Genomic DNA, 21,145 nt, shown 5'->3' with positions numbered 1-21,145 from the left:
TCTGAGATAAAAACTGTTGAGAAAGTAGTACATTAAATGAAATAAAACTTTTGTGAGAATCATAGTTACTTTTAAGGAAAGATAGGGTGCCTCTCACTGCTTCTTTCCACAATGCTCTGACCATGGTTTTTGCAATGGAAGAGTAGTCGTGCCTTATTGACAGTAGAAGAACTGTTGTGGGAAAGCAGGATTCTGGAATAACTGGTGGGATAGCTGGTGATATGAAGTTTTCACATGACAATAAAGTAACTTAGTGTAGTAAAAAAAAGAAAAAAATTTTTGTAGGACTTCCCAGTGCCTTCAAAGGCTAATTTATATTCAGAATTTAAATGCTAAGTTAATTTATAAGCTATAAAGAAAAATAAAATGTATGTACTTTTTTTTCAAATTATTTCAATATCCAGCCCTCTTTTGAAGACCACTGTAAAGGAAAAACATTCATTTTTGGAAATCCTTGTAAGTACCTCCACATACTTCTGCACACTTAAGTCAGTTTATAAGTCTTGAACCTGCTTTCTAAGAAAGGTAGTGAACCTACTTTCTAAAATGGTATTCCCTGTCATTGCCAGAAGTCTGTTATTCCAGGAATGTTAGCCATGATTGAAAAAATAAAATCTAAAATTCGTGAATATATTTTATATAAATAGCTATTCACTCTCTACATACTTTTTACTTTCCCAAAGTTCAAATACCCAGAAGAGATTAAAGCCACTGAATTTTTCAAACTCTTGAGGTTTTCTGTATATAATTTCACAAGCACCAGAGATGCCTGTTTGTAATTTCACAGTCACCAGAGATGCACATCAGGTTTCTTTCAGATATTAGCTATTGTTCATTCTCTTGTCATTCAGGAAAACTGGGGAGCAGCTGGCAAACTGTCAGATCTCAGGTGCCTACTATAGAAATTGCAATGACCAACTCCACGGGAATTTTCTGCCTGTTATGTGGGACCTCCACTGGCTCTGAGACTCTTTTTCTTCTTGTTTCTCTTTATTCACTCTCTTGCATTCAGTAATTTACCAGCTTCTTAAAAGTGATTCTAATTCTCCAGAATTAAAATTCCTTAGAATTCTCTCCCCTGCCCCTGTTTTTCTTCTCAATTACTTCCAACATCCTTCAAACCATTGAGAAATCAGAGTGTAGGAAACAAGTTATTGTTCCACAGCTTTCTTCCTATGTAGGACATCTAAGTTCCTGTCTCGTATAACTGATGACTGCCTTAACCCCTCTGTCTCTAGTGATCTCATCTAATCTCACTTTGAAACATCTCCACACTTAGGATTTTCAAGTGTATTCCTGACCATCCTCTCTTTCCTGAACTCTAGACTCAAATACTCAACTGTAGCTGTTATTTCTAAGTTGAATACCTAGTGGCATCTCAAATTCAACAGAGTCAAAGCAGAAATCTTTTCTCCCCAAACTTGCTTCCTCCCTGTCTTCTCCGTATCAGTTGTCAGCACCACCATTAGGCTAATTGCTCAGAAATCTAGGAGTCTTTCACAACTCTACTGTTCTCTTACTTCCCATAAACCTCTGATTCATCATTAAGACCTTCAGTTCTGCCTCCAGATTAGATCCTGCAACTTTACATTTTTTAGTATCTAAACTTAACAACCAGAGTCATCCAAGCCATATATGTCTTTAGACTGGACAGCTGCTAATATCCAACCTGGCGTCTCTGCTTTGACTCTTTTTTCATACACAGAGCCAGAGAGTGGTTTTTTTTTTTGTTGTTGTTGTTTTGTTTTTTTAATGCTAATTAAATCTTTTCATTCCCTGCTTTAAAATCTTCCAGTGGTTGGACAGTGCACTGAGAACAGAATGAAGACTCTTTACAATGGGCTTTCAAGACGTTTTGTGATCTGGCTTCAACCACGTCTCTGACCTCATCTCAGGTACTTGCCCCTCTTTTCCTGTGCCTTGAAAATGCCAAGTACATTCTTGTGTTAGTTCCTTTACACCAGCTGTTTCCTATGCCTAGTTCGTAATTCCCCCTGATCTTCTTAAGGGACTTTTCTGTCATTCAGGTTTTGGCTCAAAGTCAAGCAAAACTAGCTTTTTGTAAGGCCTTGTAAACTGACCAGCAGGTTTTTTTTTCTGGTAATAGGAAATTGTGGGAATATTGACTTTATTCAGATTTTAAAAGAAAATGAAATACATTTTCTGACATTAAAAAAACAACAGAGAACCAAAAGGCATAGCATTAAGAATAATTCCACTCTTCTCCTTGTTGTTCAGTCACTAAATTATGTCCAACACTTTTGAGACCCCATGGACTGTAGCCCACCAGGCTCTTCTGTCCATGGGATTTCCCAGGCAAGAATACTGGAGTGAGTTGCCATTTCCTTCTGCAGGGGATCTTCCTGACCTGGGGATAGAAGGTGAATCTCCTGCATTGACAGGCAGATTCTTTACTGCTGAGCCACTGGGAAAGCCCATGCTTCTCCTAGCTTAGCTGAATCTTGTATATTAGGGAAATCGCTTCCACAATGGCTCAAGTGGTAAAGAATCTACCTGCAATGCAGGTAGACGTGGGTTTAATCCCTGGATCAGGAAGATCCCCTGGATGAGGAAATGGCTACTTACGCCAGTATTCTTGCCTGGAGAACCAGCCAACAGCGGAGCCTGGCAGGCTAAGTCTATGGGGTCGCAAAGAGTCGGACACGACAGGAGCATGTGATGGATGGATGGAGGGATGGATGGAGGGATGGATGGACAGATGAAGTGAACCACTTTTTAAGTAAGTAAACAGGGACACTGCCAACACACATGTAGACCTCCTAACACCATCAAATCCAGAGAGAAAAACATTCAGGTCTCTTCTAGAGCAGTGAGTGACAATGTCTTTGAGGACATTCAGGTCTCCATTACTGACCCTGGGAAAGAGGCTTGAAGAGAAAATCACCTTGAAATGTCATGTCCTGGGTCAGAAACAGAAGTCAAGACATAAACAATGTAACAGTACAAAATAAAACGCACATTATTAGTGTGCGTGTGTGTGTGTGTGTGTGTGTGTGTGTGTGTGTGTGTGTGTGTGTGTGTGTGTGTGCGCGCGCGCGCTTGAGCCGTATAAGGGAAAGGACTAGGGAAATGGAAAAGCGGGCTACATAATTTGCCTGGCCCCCGGGCTTCCCTAGTGGCGCGCTGGTAAACCATCTGCCTGCAATGCAGGAGACCTGGGTTTGATCTCTGGGAGGGGAAGATCCCCTGGAGAAGGAAATGACTACCCACTCCAGTATTCTTGCCTGGAGAATTCCAAGGATAGAGACTGGCAGGCTACAGTCCATGGGGTTGCAAAGATTCGGACACGACTGAGCGACTAACACACTGCAAAATGAAAAAACAAACAAAAAACCATTAAGTATTCCAGGATGGTGACAGGCAGCAGATCGTTGTGGCAGGGCCTTTCAAAGGTCAAGGCCCTGGGCACCTATGCCCTGGTGGGAGAAGAGTACAATTCATCTCCAAACACCCTTCCCACCTCCCCACCCCCGCCAAAAGTACAACAAAGGCAACAACAGGAAACAACTATCAAAACGAAAGCCGATGGTGCCCAGCCTAGATGGTGGCGCTAGTGATGGTGCCGAACCTACATGGTAGCGGCGCTGGGAGCATCACTGCTGTATATAAGGCTGACTTTACAGTGAAGGAACGGATTCTGAGGACTTAGGCGGGTAGAAGCTTCAGACACAAAGAGTAACGGTAAGGGACAGAGACTGCATCAGACCTTCCTCTTTTTTAAAAATGTAGACAACGAATGCCTTCTTTTTCAAAAGAGAACTTAGTCTGAGTTTAGCAACTTATGTCTGGTGCCTTGGGAGCTGCGGTGGAATGTGTGGGCTTGGGTATCAGGGTGTGTCAGTGTCAAAAAAAGTAGACAGGTTAAATATATTCCGTGGATTGGCTTCCCACCCTCTTTGGCAACGAACCCAAGGGTTCCTGGAAGGACCCGGGATTTAAGTGGGTTTCCAAGGACCCTCTATTTTCATCCTCCCTCCGAAGGTAAGACCCACGGAGAACCGCAGGGCTTGGCATTCTTGAGTTTAGCACAGGCCACTTCACGGGTAGAAGTGCGTCGTCCTCGAACATTTGGATGATGTGGCGAGGACTGTGGGGACCGTGAAGCTCCTGGTCCCGGGCAGCGGGCTGTAGGAAGGGCGCCCCGTCCCCTCCGTGCGCAGTCGGGCAGCGGGGCCAGCGAAGAGAGCGGGGTCCCGGAGGGAGGGAGGGAAGGGTCGAACCATGCTCGCGGAGGCGGCCCCACGCCCTGCCGCTCAGTCCTGCCCGGGCCACGGGAGGCTCAGGCCCAGGGAACCTCGGGCGGCGGGGGCGGCCACCGGGCACACTGCGGCCAGTGCGGCCGCGCGGCCGCGGCTCTTGCGGCTCCGGCGCCCGCCGGGTGGTGGCTCGGCAGTGCCCGCCCCTCGCTCCCCTACCCCGCCCCTCGCGCCCCCTCGCCCGCCCCCGCCCGGCGCCCCGGCCTCGCAGACCCGCCGCCCCGTCCCTCCGCGCGCGCCGCAGCTGCTGCTCCTCCGCGCGGCGGCGCCTCCCCCGCGCGCCGCCCGCGCTCCCGGCGGCGCAGCCCTCCCGCCTCGGCCATTTTCCCTCCACCCCCTCCCCTCCCGATCCTCATCCCCTCGCCCTTCCCCCCGCGCGGGGACTTTTCCGGAAAGTTTTTATTTTCCGCCTCGACTCTTGAAGAAAGAAGCTCTCGGCTCGGCGGCAGCAAAACTTTTCAGCCTCCGGGCCCCGCGGCCCTCGGCGCGCCCGGCCGAGCGATGAGCGCCCCTCCGGTCCTGCGGCCGCCCAGCCCGCTGCTGCCCGTGGCGGCTGCAGCGGCGGCGGCGGCGGCCGCGCTGGTCCCGGGGTCCGGGCCGGGGCCCGCGCCGTTCCTGACTCCCGTCGCGGCCCCGGCCGGGGGCATCTCCTTCCATCTGCAGATCGGCCTGAGCCGCGAGCCGGTGCTGCTGCTGCAGGACTCGTCCGGGGACTACAGCCTGGCGCACGTCCGCGAGATGGCTTGCTCTATAGTCGACCAGAAGGTAAGGCGCCGCGCGACTCTGAGCCCGGCGCCTCCCCGCCGCGCTCGGGGCACTGCCCTCCGGCCGCCCCTCGCCGCGCCAACTTTCCGGCTCCGGGGGCTCGGCCGGCAGCCAGCCTAGCCGGCGCTCTGGAAGGGTCCGACACCGGCCGAGGTTGGATGCCCGCATCCGAGGCTCTGCCCTTCGTATTGTCGAGTTCTCCCCTTGCCCCAACCTCTTTCTATTTCCGATTTCCCTCCAGTCTGCATCCTTCTCCCCCAATTCCATCCCTTTCAGGACATTTCCAGGTATCTTCTATTTTCTGGTCGCACCTCTCCCTCCCACTAAAGACTTCCCGGCTCTCCCCTCTCTCCGCTCTGGACCCTGGACCAGCTCATTCCTGGCGCCGAAATCCTCCTTCCTGCACTAGAGTTTCCCCGGGGACACGCTCAGCACGATTTCAGCACCACTCCCTTCCCCTTCAGGCCCCTCACCCAGCTCAGATTGATGCTGAGGAGTTCCTGGAATGATCTAGAGAGGAGGAATTTCTCACCTGTCAAATAAGCTTTTAAGAGAGAATGATTGACTCGGCCAGCTGTGAAAACAAATGACCAGACCACAGCTCCCCACCTCCTTGTGGTCTGTTCCCAACTCTGTGAACATGGGCGCAATTTTTTCAACGATAAATCTGAAAGTTGCAGCCTTCTGGATTTTGATTCCCAGGGCACTGATGGTGGAGCTTTGAAGCCGGGGCACAGGCATGTGAATGGGGGGGGGGGTGGGTCCTGTCCAGGAGCACCCCAGGCTGGCTGTGCCCCCGAAGTTTTGAGGCTGTGGGACTTTGGACAGCGGCCACCAAAGGCAGAATGGGAAAAGGGCCATTCTCCTGGACCACGCCGCTCAGGGAGGAGACCTAGCCCGCCCATCGCTGTTTACTGTGCGGTTCTGAATTTCAGGTTGTTTCTGTGGGGGTCCAGAGGGGAGTTTCATGGAAAGGGGTGATAAGAGTGAAAAGGAAAGGGGACCTTGGCGCCAGTCTTCTTAGTGTAAACAGCGGGGGTTTCTGGGTGGAGACAGAGGTCTCTAAAGGTGTTGAATTTCAGCCCTGAAGGACTAACTGGTACTTGCCTTATAAAGGTCCCTTGAATAATCATGAAAGCTTTCTTTAAACTGTTTGGAACAGAATTTGCTAAACCTGTGTGTTGTGAATTGTAGCACTGAGCACAGAAATAGTAGGAAAAATCCCTAGGGAGAAATCACTAGTCTAAAAGTTGTAAAAGTTCTGGAGGCCACACGAAGTTAACAGTGAGTGTCAGGAATTTTTGTTTATTGAACGGGTGACATTTTATAATACGTGTGACTCTCAGTTTTTTGCATCTTCCACGTAAATGGCAGATACTGTCTAATTCTGTTTTAAGTCATATCATTTGCCTTCTCCTCATCAATACTGTGGAGTGTCTATTGCAGGTTAACGGGAGCCTTCTCCTGGGCACTGGAAGCCTTCCCTTAATGGAAGTTGCAGTCTACAACAATTTCCTTTGGAGTGCAAGCCAGTTAATTAAAGGACAATACTGAATAAGCACATAAAGAACTTAAGATAAAGTTTCTTAAAGAGCTAATGTGATTGTATAGAATTTTAGCTGAAAGCAAGTGAGTTACAGATAATATTCATTGGGTCAAATTAATATGGACAGACTATCTTTGAACAGTTTTAAAGGGTGTGCCTGTGCACACACCCGCGCACACACACACATACATGCATATAGCCACACCCTGATGGAATTTAGAATGGGGAGAAATATGCCTGTTTCAAGAGGTTTGAGGTAGAGATTGAATGAAGAGTGAATTCTTATCTCTGTAATTGCCAAGAGGAATGCTTTGTGGAGGGGATGATACGTGTGCAGAAGAGCAGCAGAAGTCACCTATGGAATATAGAGGACCTGAGGATAGTGACTAAAATACTTAGAGAAAGTAAAATTATGAAAAGGCCTTTCAATTAAGATGAACTCAAATTACTAGGAGTCTCTGTATCTTTTACATAGAGACATCAAATCAAGGGCAGCTGAAAGATGGATTTGCTGTGTGGAGTATGTTTTAAAAGGCCAAAAATGTTATGGCCGAAGGAAGACTGGAGTTCATGAGCTAATAGAACCCTGAGCCAAAGCTCTGGGGGAGAGACCTGGAGAAACACTGGCAAAGGGAAATCACCAGTCCTGGTGACTGATTTACAAGGGGAACCCCTTCCTTTTCTATTTATTCTAGTAGTTCTTCTGTCTCTAAGAGTTTGAGAGTTTGTTTGGGATAGCCGAATAAAGATCTCACTTACACTTTTTTTTTTTTTTTTGCCAGGGGTGGTGGTGGGATGTTGTGGTGAAGAGAGATTTAGAGATGTGTGTGGATTTGAGAGTTGTTTATATACAGGATACTGTAATTAGGTATTTACTCGATAGGAAAAATTTTCATCTATCTCTTTTCTGTCATCTATCTTGAGATACAATTATACCTCAAGGTTAAGAGGGCTGAGTATCCATCACAGGATAGCAGAGACAGCAGAAATGGAGGAGGGGGTCAGTGTAGAGTCAAGGAAATGGGAAGAATTTCTTTGTCCCTTATTTCAGATTCTCTTGAATTACTTTCTCAAAATACTACCTCAGAGATAGGATGACAGGAGAGAAAAAGAGAGGAAGAGAGGAAGGGAGAGAAATGGATGTTTTAGGACAGTGCTGGGATTTAGAAGTCATTTACAATTTACTATGTAGAATGGATTTCTCTAGATTTTCTGAGCCCTCCACATTCATTGCGTTGTAACATGTTAAGAAGGTTTTCACGTGATAGGTTTGAGAGTTTCCTAAATACTAATAGAGATTGGACTATCTTAAATCTTTGGAAGTATTAGCTGACAGTTCAGTTTTTATCAGCAGCATTCATGGGACATTTTCTGTGGGATGAATGACTGTGAAATGACTAAATAAGAGGGGTCCATCTCTGAGAAATAGTATTTTAAATTACTGTTGTTATTACTTAGAATTTATAGTTTTTCGTTAATCATGTAGGTTTGCTAAGTGGCAGATAGATGATTATGCTTGAAAATTTTTGATGGTAATGGAGCAAAAATATTCTGATTTTAAGATAAATGTACCCTAAGTATGTACTGAATTATATAGCTAAATAATTTTTAAAAATATTTTAAATATTTAATATACTTTTTATATTATATTAGAGCATAGTTAATTTACAGTGTGTTTCAGGTGTACAGCAAAGTGATTCAGTTGATTTTTTTTTAAATATTTTAGTTTAGGTGAAAAATCTAAAGTGTCACATACATATCAGTATGTAACACTTTATGAATACAGAGGTAGAATTAATTTCTTCTTTTTGGGGAAATATGTTTAAGGTCTCTATATTATGCTTATTTCTTTACTTTGCAAGCATGTAACCTTGAAGGCTGGTTGTATATGAAGATATATATCATGTTAGATAGTATTCATGACTATTATTTTCTGGAGGGTAAAAAAATAGTTACAGTAATTGACTTCACTTTGAAACATTGTTACTTTCTACTATCAAAAGAACCTTGAATATATAGACTAAGAAGGAATTGTTTTGAAACAAGGAGCAGTATTCCAAAGGAAGAATTAACTTTAGTTTCACATACTGTCTGTGTGTCTATGTGCACACATACACACTTTTTAAAAACAAGCAGTATTAATTTAGGGATGTGGAATGCAATTAATAGGACTATATATTCATTTTGCCTGTTATCTTATTAGATAGACAACTCGTATTTCCCTTTTGAATTTACTTAAATGAAGTAATAGCATCTCTAAGGCTCTTGGCATATTTTTACTTTGCATAGTCATTTTTCTGACCAAGGAAACTAAGAAGTGAAATTTTAGGGACGATAGCTCATTAAAGGTAGAACAAAGGTTAGTGCCTTAGTTTGAGAGCAGCTGTGCTCTGTTTATAGTTGTTTTGCTTTCTTAATTATAAATTGTTTTCTTAACACTTGTAGTGTCACTTTAATTTTATTGTTAATTTTAGCTATGCTACTTCTACACAGATTGAAGAAACTGGGAATGACTAGCTGTTTGACCAGGTCAGCATACATAGGCTGACAAAATCCTTTTAAGCAAATAGATGTTTGGGTTGTAGGTTTGTATATTTTTATTCAGAATTTACATTTGTCATCATTGTATTGTCATCATTTACACTGTCATCATTGTCATCATTGACAGTTTACAATTGTCATCATTTCTGTTATTTCTGATTTAATGATGAAGTATAGAATGTGTCAGTTCACTAAGTAAGTCTTAAAGTAATACAATGCTTTAATATGGTGTATTTAAAATTTTCAAGTTTAGTTTATAATAGGATTATATTTTGATATATATGTAATGCCTGTGTAATATATGTCTAATATATACATATGTAGTATATTGTCTAAGTATCTAAGTGTGTTTTGAAACATAATTTTGAAAGCCTAATTATCCCTGTATAGCCACCATATATTAAAGTATTGTTTTATCATTTGCATTATAGGCTGCAAAATTGAGGCCTCATTATATATCTTATAATGCGAAAGAGAAACTCTGCTTTTATGTTTTTTCTATCAATACACAGAACTAAAAACCTTTCATATCAGTGTATGCTGCTGAACACTTTCCCAAGGAAATATCATTTGTGTCAGCCTTCCAAACTTTGGGCTGGGAGAATTGGACAATTGGCTGTTTTGAAAAATATATGAATTACTTTAGATCTTTAGATCCAGGATTAAAATAAATTGGAAAGACTTTTCTGAGACAACTATAGTCTGTATATATGTGAGAGAGGAGGTTAAGTGGAGCTGGAAAACTGTTAATACTTTATGAATGTGTTGCTCTGTACACCAAACTCCTGTCATAACCATTAAGGGAGATTTGAAACTTTATTTTGCCAATTATTTTTACTCTATTTGTGAGATGATTGTATGTAGGTCTTCACTATTTATTCATGGATGCCTTTTAATGACCTTACTAGACAAATCAAAATCCTATAAATGTATGGTTGTCACTTATCTAAAATTACTTTGAAGAGTAAAGATAATGTGTAGAGGATTAAATATACTGCTGGTATATAGGTGAATAATAAATAATGTTACTGATATATGAGGCTTTATAGACTAGCATACTGTTTTATTAACGAAAGAAATGTATACTCTGTTGTCTTATTCTTATCTCAATATAAAATTAAAATTTCATTAAAAAGCAATATGGCCGTAAGGCCAAGGTAACATTTTTTCCCCTTGCCCTCTACAATAGGGCACATCTTAGGAGTAATTGCTTTTTGATACTGCCTCTCAATTTTCAACCTCTCAAAATTCATCAAGGAGCAATTTGATTATTATAAAATGAAAAACACAAATGTTGATAAAGATCATTATATTGCTTATTATTTTTTAACAAGTTGATTTAATTCCTTTTCAGTTGCAAGTGGGATTCCAATGATATCTTGTTTGATAAAAAGCCAAATAAAATAGGTAATGGTACCACATCTGACAGTATAATGATTCTCAGATCTGGTCCTCAAGACAAATAAAAAGTTATTTTGCAAATTGATCATTGATGTGAGGAGGAACACACTTGGAAATGGCTTATAGAGATCACATTTTGCTGTCATGCTAGCATCTAGAGCTAGTTTGCTAAACTGTTACGTCTGATGAACAGCTGATAATAACATAGTTGTGCACATGCAGAAGTGTTAGACTGGGGCTAGAGGCAATTTTACTGGGGAACAGTTAAGATAGAAATTTGGCTAAGCCAGTCACAAGTCTTTTTCCAGATCTTTTCACCAGCTGCCTCTTACCACTCATGGAAGTTCATGCTCCATTATAAAACCTTCAGACAATAATAATCAGTAATTATTCATCCTTTGAAGAAAAAAAGTGGAATGCATAATTATATGAAAGCTATATATTTGTATGTATTACACTGGAATCATTGAATACGTTCTCAGTTCAGTTCAGTTGCTCAGTCGTGTCCTCCTCTTTGTGACCCCATGACCTGGAGTGCTCCAGGCCTCCCTGTTCATCATCAACTCCCTGAGTTCACCCAAACTCATGTCGGTGATGCCATTCAACCATCTTATCCTCTCTTGTCCCCTTCTCCTCCTGCCCTCAATCTTTCCCAGCAGCAGCGTCTTTTCAAATGAGTCAGCTCTTCGCATCAGGTGGCCAGAGGATTGGAGTTTCAGCTTCAACATTAGTCCTTCCAATGAACACCCAGGACTGATCTTCTTTAGGATGGACTGATTGGATCTCCTTGCAGCCCAAGGGACTCTCAAGAATCTTCTCCAACACCACAGTTCAAAAGCATCAATTTTTTGCTGCTTAGCTTTCTCTGTAGTCCAACTCTTACATCCATAGATGACTCCTGGAAAAACCATAGCCTTGACTAGACGTGCCTTTGTTGACAAAGGTCTCTGCTTTTTAATTTGCTGTCTAGGTTGGTCATAACTTTCCTTCCAAGGAGTCAAGCATCTTAATTTCATGGCTGCAGTCACCATCTGCAGTGATTTTGGAGCCCCCAAAAGAGTCAGCCACTGTTTCCACTGTTTCCCCGTCTCTTTGCCATGAAGTGATGGGACCCGATTCTGTTATCTTAGTTTTCTGAATGTTGAGTTTTAAGCCAACTTTTTCACTCTCCTCTTTCACTTTCATCAAGAGGCTGTTTAGTTCTTCTTTACTTTCTGCCATAAGGTTGGTGTCATCTGCATATCTGAGGTTGTTGATATTTCTCCCAGCAATCTTGATTACAGCTTGTGCTTCTTCCAGCCCAGAGTTTCTCATGATGTACTCTGCATAAAAGTTAAATAAGCAGGGTGACAGTATACAGCCTTGATGTACTCCTTTTCCTAATAAGTTCTCAAGCTGTAGTGAAAGACTAGTATAATCATCAAGATAGCAGGGCTGGACTCAGATTGGGTTAGAAGTGAGTAAAATTCAGTTCCATTGGAGTTGATCATAACATAAAGGTTCTTTTTAAAAATATGTTTGTTTGCATTGTTTTTGTGTGTTGAAAATAGCTAATGCTTTTGACTTTGGCTAGTCACCTCTGTTCATCTGTAAGATCTAAGCCCAAATGTGGAAATACAGGTTAAAAATATAGGATGCTTTTAAAGATAGTGCTCATCTTTTAATGTCCCCAGTATTATTCTAGAGAGGTTTTGAAAATAAGATTTAAGTTTCTTAAATCTTTCCTTGAGGCTGAAATATGTTAGCACAACATAAAACAAAAAGAAAAAGTACATCAATTTTTTCTTTCTTTTGATAGAACTTAGATACAGAGAAAATGATGGTTTTGCTCACAGATATTAAAAGCTCTTTTCCATCTATAAGAATATGTGAAATTTCCCCCAGGAATTCCTCTGATACTGTCAACCAAATATTTTTGTACCATTAAAAACCAATAATGACAGCACCACTTGAAGTTACTTGGCAGCAGAGAAACCCACATTATGCTGTTTCTTATTCTGTCTTTCTGGTCTCACAGAAAAGAGATAAATAAATAAAGCCTTTAATTACATGGCCACTGTGGCCATTTTGGAATATCTTACAATTTGTATGCTTAAAAAGGTGAGAATTGGTATAAGAATACTACACATTGAAACACAGTTTTGCCTGTCCAAATTTACAATTTCCTATATTGAAGTTTCTTCCAAGGTTTCAAAAAGGCTTTATTAGACTAAAGCTAGATAGTTGATACAGCAGCTAAGCAATGTTGGCAAATATGAAGATTAGATTTTTAAATATGCAATCATGCACAGATTTTGTTCAACTTATTTTAGTGAAAAGGAGAAAAAGTTACGTACTTTTCATTGCTTCACTGGTTCATTGGCTTTTATTCTGTCTGGGTCACTGATTGTTGAGGAATTTGTTGAATTTACTGTTTGTATTTAGGCACAATTTCAAAAATGTCTGAATTCTTTGCGCCATAATTGTCAGGAGATTTTTTTTTTCGCATACATGTCATGCAAGGAATGAAAAATACGAATATGATCATGAAAATATGAGCCAGAAGCCGCTGTGGCTTTCACCATTGTTAAAAGCAGGAAGGAATTGAGGGAATGGTTGGGTACAAAAAGGGTGGGAGTTAAGCTGTGGTGATGGCACTGAATCCAGGGTGATTGAGTAGATTTGAGTAGGTTACCATCGGTGAGGCCCGTGGGGTTTTGAGACTAGTGGTACCTGAGGGCAGCAAAGGACAGTGAGGGCACAGCTCTGACCTCTTATGGATTGAGTCAGCAGGAGTGGAAGTGGCTTTTTACAAGCAGATAGTCCTCTTGGGAAGTTTTAAGAATGTCACAGATGAGGGGTTCAAATAGCAACTCCATGAGGACTTGACTGAGAGTTTCAGGAAGGATTCTGCTCTTGGTAACAAAGGCCCACAAAAGGAGCCTCCAGGAGCCACACCTCCTGGCATGGACTCTGCGTGCCTGTCTGTATCTTAGCGTCTTGGCATTGGTCGTGTCTGATTTTCACAGTAGCCCTTTGTGATAGGCATTTTCTCTCCATTTTAAAGTTGAAGGAGCTGAATAAGGGTCAGAGAGGTTAAATCATTTACTACTCCCATCATGTAACTATTAAGTGAAAAGCAAAGCCACTCAATTCTTTATTCCTCTCACTTAGGTAGTCTTAAGAACAGGGAGAGCTGGAATGGCCATAGGTCTATACACAGAGTCTGGAATTTGACCAAAGTGAGAGGGAGGGGAATGTTAAACTCCCTTACATTAAGCTCCCTACTTAGAAACACTTCAGCTTTGACAGTGTGATGTTATTTCTATTAGATTAAATTATTTCTTAGTCTGGAAGATTTGCCTTATTTTGGTTCACATCCCAGTTAGTGGTCAGGTCAGCTGAGATTCTAACCTCTTTGGGGAATACCACTGCATGTCCCCCATCTTATCAGTGGCAAGATACCCATAAGGGACATGAAATACGGACTGTCATTGCGGATATTAGGGCCTTTAGAGATACGTGATTGCCTGAAGTAGTGATATTTTAGAAACATGGATTACCCTTGAAGAGTCATATAAACTGCAGTGTATCTACTTGTTATTTATTTATTTAAATAAATATCTACGTAGCAGAATCTGGTTTGGTATTTGCTTTCATTGTACTCCGGTAAGAAGATGTAAGGATAGCCAGTCCTCACCCATCTTTATAAATTTCCAGACACCACTGTTGTTTATCCAGAGAAGTTAATTATCCTGTGTGATTAAATTTCCTGGGTTGGTTCACAGCACTTCCTTCCTAGGAAATGTGGACATGGAGGTGTTTCAGAAGAAGCGATTATGGTAAGAATATGTATTGGTCAAGTGTGGCTCAAGACTAGTGGATATAAAGAATCTTAGCTACCTATGAAAATCAGTGAATCATTTCTTCGTAAATAGGACATTGATTGTGAGAAGATTCTGAGAAAATAGTCAAGGGTCTTAAGAAAAGTGCCTGTCAGTGGTTGCTTTTCATTTGAGAAGTATGTGGATTGACTCTGTGCATATGCTAAGGATTATGGTTTGCAAGTATGTTTCCTCTTTTCTATTAATTTAATGTATTTGTTTATTTTTGGTCACTTATGAGTTAGCCTGCCATAAGGTAAACTCTCACTTATACATAATCAATTGCAGGCCACATGAAAGTTTTCCTTTTCACTTTAGTAGTGCTAACCAGTCTGGATTGTGAATTGCTCCTTTGCATTGTTTGTGTACAGGGCTAAGGCCAGCACTTCCTGTGTAGACTAATTATACTGTCTTTAGGCTTTACAGAAAAGTAATTGCTTGTATAAGTGGACATGATTTGATTTAAAGTATGACATAACTCAGTTTTATCCTAAGGGTTCCTGCCCTGAATGACTGTCGGGAAGCATATAGGAAAGTAGTTATATTCAGCCCTGATGGGTTGGAAATGTACCTGAAATATTGCCTGTCTTTGATATATTTGGAACTTTGCAGCTTTAGTATAATGGACAAGTTTCATAGGGAATTCTCTTTTGACATTACTCACTGGTAGTCTCTTGGCTAACATGAAAGCAAAGACCTATCTGGCTGTAATAGAAATCTGAATTTACTAGATGTTTCCTAGTGCAGTACTGTGCCTGTAAGCCTTATCTTGAGATAACCCATCTTGAATTAGGAGAACATAGCTTCAGTTGCTGCTCAAGGAGTAGTAAAGTGAATTGCTCATGCCTTCTCTAACAATGATCAGTGCTGAGAAAAAATTACTTAGGTTTAGAGTAGTTTCTTGACAGGGAGGTTCTGTGCCCTTTCCTTTGACACATGCTAATTCCATCTGCTACTGTGGTACCTATTTTCACCTGGGATGTAGATTTTTAGAGTATTTAAAGAAATCCAACAGCTTGCATAGATTTGCAAAGAATGAAAGACTAGATCTTGCATGTTCTTGGCTTTTATCCAATTCTCTGGGAAGAATATGGAGCAACAGTGATCATACAATAAGAATGGACTAATTTAATTGAGTGGAGTTACATAGAGTGACCAGATGCCCACTTACCTGGGACAGTTGTGTCTGTTGTCCTGGAAATCCTTTAAATTGTATGTTTACTGATAAAAACGGTGGAGTTTTAAGTTAAAAGCAAGCAACAAACAAAAACAGAAAGAAAACCTTACTGAGGACAGACATTGTGTTGCCTTTTGGCCAAATGTCCTTGTATATTTAAAGATAAAAGCAAAACTTACATGTCGAATTTATTTCATGGAGTCTTCAGATTATATGTATTAATGATGTCACTTTGAGTAACTATTCTTAATGGATTCTTAGAGTAGTATCCCCTTTGATCAAAAATGTCTTTTTTGATATAACTTTAAGATATACCCAGTATTTAGAATTGATTTCATAAACCAGTTAATTAGACCTGACTTTGAATATAGTATCTAAAGTAATTTGCACTCTATTTTTCCAACCAGTCAGTGTAAATCAAGGTGCCGTGATACTTATGTACGTGTTTTTGTTTGAAACAGCAGATAATTTTACTTATTTTGGTGATTCATGCTACCCTTATTAATTCAAGTAAGTAAACAGAAAGGCCTGCCTTGAAGCTCCAGTACCCTTGGCAACCATCACAAAGGCAGAATACTCTGACTTACATGCAGAGGGATAATATTATCATAGTTTCACGTTGTACTATCTTTTATTCTCCGGTCTGCAGAAAGTATAATGTGGTTAGCAGGAAGGAGAGAAATTGCACATCAATATCCTTGATTACTTAGAAGACTTATATTTAAAAAACAAGTGGGCAAATAAGGGAGATAATTTTTTGGAAATCGTATTGTCCCATGATAATAATGTGTAGGTAGTAGCTCATGTTTTCTGAAGATATTCACAGGCATAGCCTGGAAGAAGCAAATATATGAGTTATACCTAGTCCTCTATGCTTGACTTCTATTGATGATTATATTGTTGAAATAATATTAAGAATTTTAGGTTCAGAAATTACAGTGTTGAAAATAATACAAGTAAATGGGGTCTAAAGCCATTTGAAAAGAAATTTGATTTTGTATGATCATTTCTGTTTAGAATTTTCCATACATGAACTATTATCATTTTATACTTCAATTAAATAATTGTTTTTCTTTTAGTTTGAAACCTATGTTTTTCTTTTATTTTGAAAATTATAGAATTGCCACACATAATGGCTGAATAGTGATCCTCAGAGATGTCCGCATCTTAACTCCTGGAACCTGTAAATGATGCGGCAAAAGGGACTTCACAGATGGTGGCTGAGTCTCTTGAGGTCAGGAGAGTATCCTGGATTCTCTGAAGTAATATTAAGAATTTTATGTGCGTGGCCAGTCCCATCGTGTAAACCCTTAAAAGTGGTGAATCTTCTAGGATAGGTCAGACGGATGAGACTGCGAAGCAGGGAAGATTACAAGCATAAGAAGGACTGGATTCCCTGTTGCTGACTTGGAAGTGGAGGAAATGGCTGGAAACCAAGGAATGCTGGGGTCCTTCTGAGGGGAAAACAGGAGGAGACCAAGCATAACAATAGGAAGAGATGTGACAGCAAGACTGGAGGGGAGGTATTTGAAAAACGGGTCTTGAGCCAAGCCATACAGTTGAAGCTAGAACCTGAAAAAGACAGGAAAAATGATTCTCCCCTAGAACCTCTGGAAGAACCAGACATTTACTTTAACTCTGTGAGATTGACTTTGGACTCTAGAACTCTGAGAGGATAAATTTGTGCTTTCCAAAGTTGCTAAGTTTGTGGTAGTTTATTACAGAAGTAACAGGATACTAATATACCACATTAACTGCCGAAAAAGTGAGAAATTCAGCTAAATTACAAAATGGGAGTTCTTGTTCTATAAATGAATATGCTCATCATAACTCACATACTGTTCTTTTCTCTTTTCATATGGTACTTTCTGTGTCAAGTTTTAAATATAAAATGTTCAGCGCCTTGGGGATAATTTTTGTGTGAAGGCTATTCAGATATTTACATTGGTTTTAGAGTTTGCAAGTTTTTAAAGTTATAGATTCAGATGTTAGTCTTAATCTTTCTAGTGCAAGTTATATTTAAAATTTTTACTCTAGGAGACAATCACATATAAGAATCTTTGAAGAATTAATATCCTTTGCAAATCTAATTATTTAGATACTTTCAAACATTTTAATGTATTTGATTTCCTTTAAATACTGCAATCACCTGCCTGATAAACCTTTATATCTTCTTAAGTAATTTTTATACATTTGATAAATGAAACTTATAAATATGCAAATATGGTAAAATTTAAGTTCTTATGTGTTCAGTTGCCATATACATAAGCCAAAATTAAAATTAATTGCCTAATTATATTTACATAATATATAAGTGAAAGTATTAATAAAAGCATTAATATGATGTTTTTGCCTCTTAAACTTTCCTCTGTTTAGTTACAAATATTCCCATTTTGAAAGATCTTTTTCTACCTGTGAAATAATTATGTGATTTCACATAGTTTGTGGAGTTCCCTCTCCATGTAAATTCTACAGTTGTCTTCTCCTTTTAGTTAAGTTTGCATAAACGCTGGTGCTTTTAGCTGGGACAGAAAGTGGATTCTTGTTAAGTTTAGGTCAGTTCCATGGAATCTTGTTTCAGTTCCATTATTTCAGGAGGTAATCGTGTTCCCCACATCCCTGGATCCAATTTTACTTCTGTGTGCTGAAAAGTCTCTAGTTCCTACCCAGATTGATCATTTGATTGGATTTTTTAATTATTTTAGCTCCTAAGATAAATGAACCCCTTTTCTTTCTACACTAAAGAATTTTGAACCTGATAGGATAACTGCTTTCTCATACTTAAACATTTTTAAGGTTCTTAAGAAAATACTTCTTAAGGATATTAAATGTGTGATTGAACGCTGGCCCTCTCTCAGGGCTTTTCCTGACCACCTAGTCACAACTCCTAAGATGATTCTTCTAACTTCGTATCTTTCCTTATAAATAAAAAAATACTCTAGGGCACCAATATCTAATATCTGAATATCTGAATACAATTTGTATATGGATTTGACACAATATGTTTAACTTGTCAACTATTCTTGGATATTTAAGATTCTATCAATTTTTTTTAATGTCTTTACGCATATAGTATGGTACACTTTTCCCCAGTTACATATATAACATTTATGTTTGAACTTGTCTGTTAAAATTCCTAAGATTAATATTGTCTTTAATATTTTAGTATTGTCTGTTAATATTGCTAACATTAGTATTTATAGTTTTTATTTTAGAATTATAGTGGTTCTTTGCTTTCTTCAATTTGAAAATTACAAATACTTATGGTTTGGGGCTTTTGCTCTGTTTTAAAAGAGATTCAGAATAAACTGTTACATTTAATAGCCAGTGCTTAAATCCATCAGTGGGTAGACTGTATGGAATATATCTAGCAAATTCACAATGGGCAAATAATAAAACTGAAAAGGAAACAACACTTTCCATTTTCCAGCTTTCTTTTATAACAACTGGCCTGTTATTTTCTCTATATATCTAAATTCATTTTAATCTTTTAAAAAGTAGTTTGAAAAATATACATTCCTATAAATATTTAGGAAAATTCCATAGGATAATTTCTTAAAATTTCACCCTTGCTTGCTATTACCGTTCTCTGTAATGTTCTTTAGATACCTGAATTACAAAAAGAGATTCTTAAAGACATAAATTTGAAGTCATCTCTGACATGTCCATTTTCTCCAAAAGTCCTTTCTTTTGCAAAAGAAACATTTGCATTGTTTATTCAATACTGTAGAGCTGTCTTTGATAATTTAAAATATCTTTTGATTGATAAAACTTTGATTTACACACAAAGGCTCAGGGAAATCTTTATTTAGTAAGTTGAATAAGATTGAGAAAATCACATGAAAGTGTAACAGGCAACCATCTTTGCCTGTTTTTCTACTGTTATATCCCAGAAATCTAGAACAGTGTGTGGCACTGAGTGATTTAAACTAATGATTTATCCCATTATGGTAAAGTTTCTAGAAGGAGAACTGTGTGTGGTCAGGCTGTATGCTAATTAAGTCTTTAGTTATATCGGGGCTATTTGCTTTCTAGGAAATCCTCATTTTTTCCTTTGATCCATAATTATTATTCAAATAATTGTTTTTTAAAGTGAATTAGAAGTGTTTTGAGATATAAGATGTACTTCGGAAGAAAGTTGGACTGTTCTTTGAGGAGACAAGTGAATAAACACAAAACTCTGGGATCCGAATCTGTTCTGAGGAGTTGGTATTCCTTCATCTAACCGACTGGACCAAGGATTTGAAGCCAGTGAAAGCCTCCCTTCCTGAAAACACTTTATGATAGGGCCTGAATAAATGTTTGTTGAATTGAATTGAGTCTTTGGAACAGAAAGGAGTCTTTTGTAGTTGTTAGTGGATACCTAGTTGAAGTGTTATGAAAGACACTTAGTGTTTTACTTGTCATATCTCAGCCTCATTTACCTGTAGATTTTAAGAACATAATTATGGAAATAATAAAAAGCCTGACATACAAAAGATAGCGGTAGGAGAGGAAAGTATAATGTCTTTGCCCAGGATGGGGAGTGTGGTGTGGTGAGGTGGGGGTGGGTGTAAATCAAAAAATACACAGATTCATCGAATGTTAGCTGAATGTTCTTTTGCTTTTTTTTTTTTTTTTTGCTTCCCACTGGTTTATGGAGTGAACTTGAGAAACTCAGATGGGCTGACAGGGAACACTCAGGAGTGGTTTCCAGCAAGGAACTTTTTAAATAGTTAATAGTCACTAGTTTGGCTGCTTTGATGTAAGTCAGTAGAATTACAGTTGAAAAACATTTACCTTTTCTTTGTTTCCTGCCAATTCTTAACCTTAGCTACTTTCATTTTTTAAAAATCTTTTTATGTCACATTTATGTGACAATTATGTTTTATATTAAGTCAGATTTTAGCTTTTAAAATGATTTAAAGTTATGCTTGTTTTTGAAAATCACTTTTATTCATACTTTGTTACTTATTTATTGTATACTAGAGGCAGGTGTTAAATTATCTATCTATATTTATCCATCTATATGTGTATGTGTTTGCTTCTTATCTCATGGGGGGGTTGTCTTTTCTTAGTTCTTTTTATTTTCTCTTCATAATTTTAGCTCTTGACAACCCAGATTTGTTCCTCATATGTTTTAAATTTTCTGCCCTGCTGTTTGTATCCTTTTTCCTTCATAATTTACTTTTTCATGCAGTTTTAAGCCTTCTCGGACGTTCTTAAATATCTGAGTTGATTTTCCCCAGAGTCTTAAACACCTCTGTGTGGATATCATATTTGATTTTCTGGAATCCTGTTGCTTTTTAACATAACATCCAGTCCTCAGATGTGGAATCTGTGATCACCCAAGTATTATATGTAACAACCATATTTGGGCAAAAGAGTTGCATGCTGTTAGCCAAAAGTTTGTATAACCTCAGTAGTCACTCCTGGGAGGGCTTCTTTTAGCCGTTGGTGCCAAGCTATGGGAGATGATATCCCTATATCTATCATTAATGACAAAACAGTAGCGATTGTGTACCTGTGTTTCTGTTTAAAATGATCATGCTTCTAGGTTACTTATGCAAAGATGGTTCCCACCTTTCCTGACAAG

The 21,145-nt window shown here is 39.4% G+C and overlaps 1 protein-coding gene across 2 annotated transcripts in view; it reads left to right on the top strand.

Moving 5' to 3' along the window:
• Window positions 1-4,778: 4,778 nt before the first annotated feature.
• The window catches only part of PRKD1 (protein kinase D1), a 341,747-nt gene continuing 325,380 nt past the window's right edge, over window positions 4,779-21,145 (top strand). For both annotated transcript variants that reach the window (XM_061159053.1, XM_061159052.1), the window contains exon 1: window positions 4,779-5,042. In XM_061159053.1, coding sequence (XP_061015036.1) covers window positions 4,779-5,042 — 264 coding nt within the window. The remainder of the gene's footprint in view (window positions 5,043-21,145) is intronic.

The sequence above is a fragment of the Dama dama genome, chromosome 13, assembly GCF_033118175.1.
Source record: "Dama dama isolate Ldn47 chromosome 13, ASM3311817v1, whole genome shotgun sequence".
NCBI classification, from domain to species: domain Eukaryota; kingdom Metazoa; phylum Chordata; class Mammalia; order Artiodactyla; family Cervidae; genus Dama; species Dama dama.
Note: the sequence above shows the minus strand (reverse complement) of the source record. Positions and strands in the feature narration are given on the sequence as shown.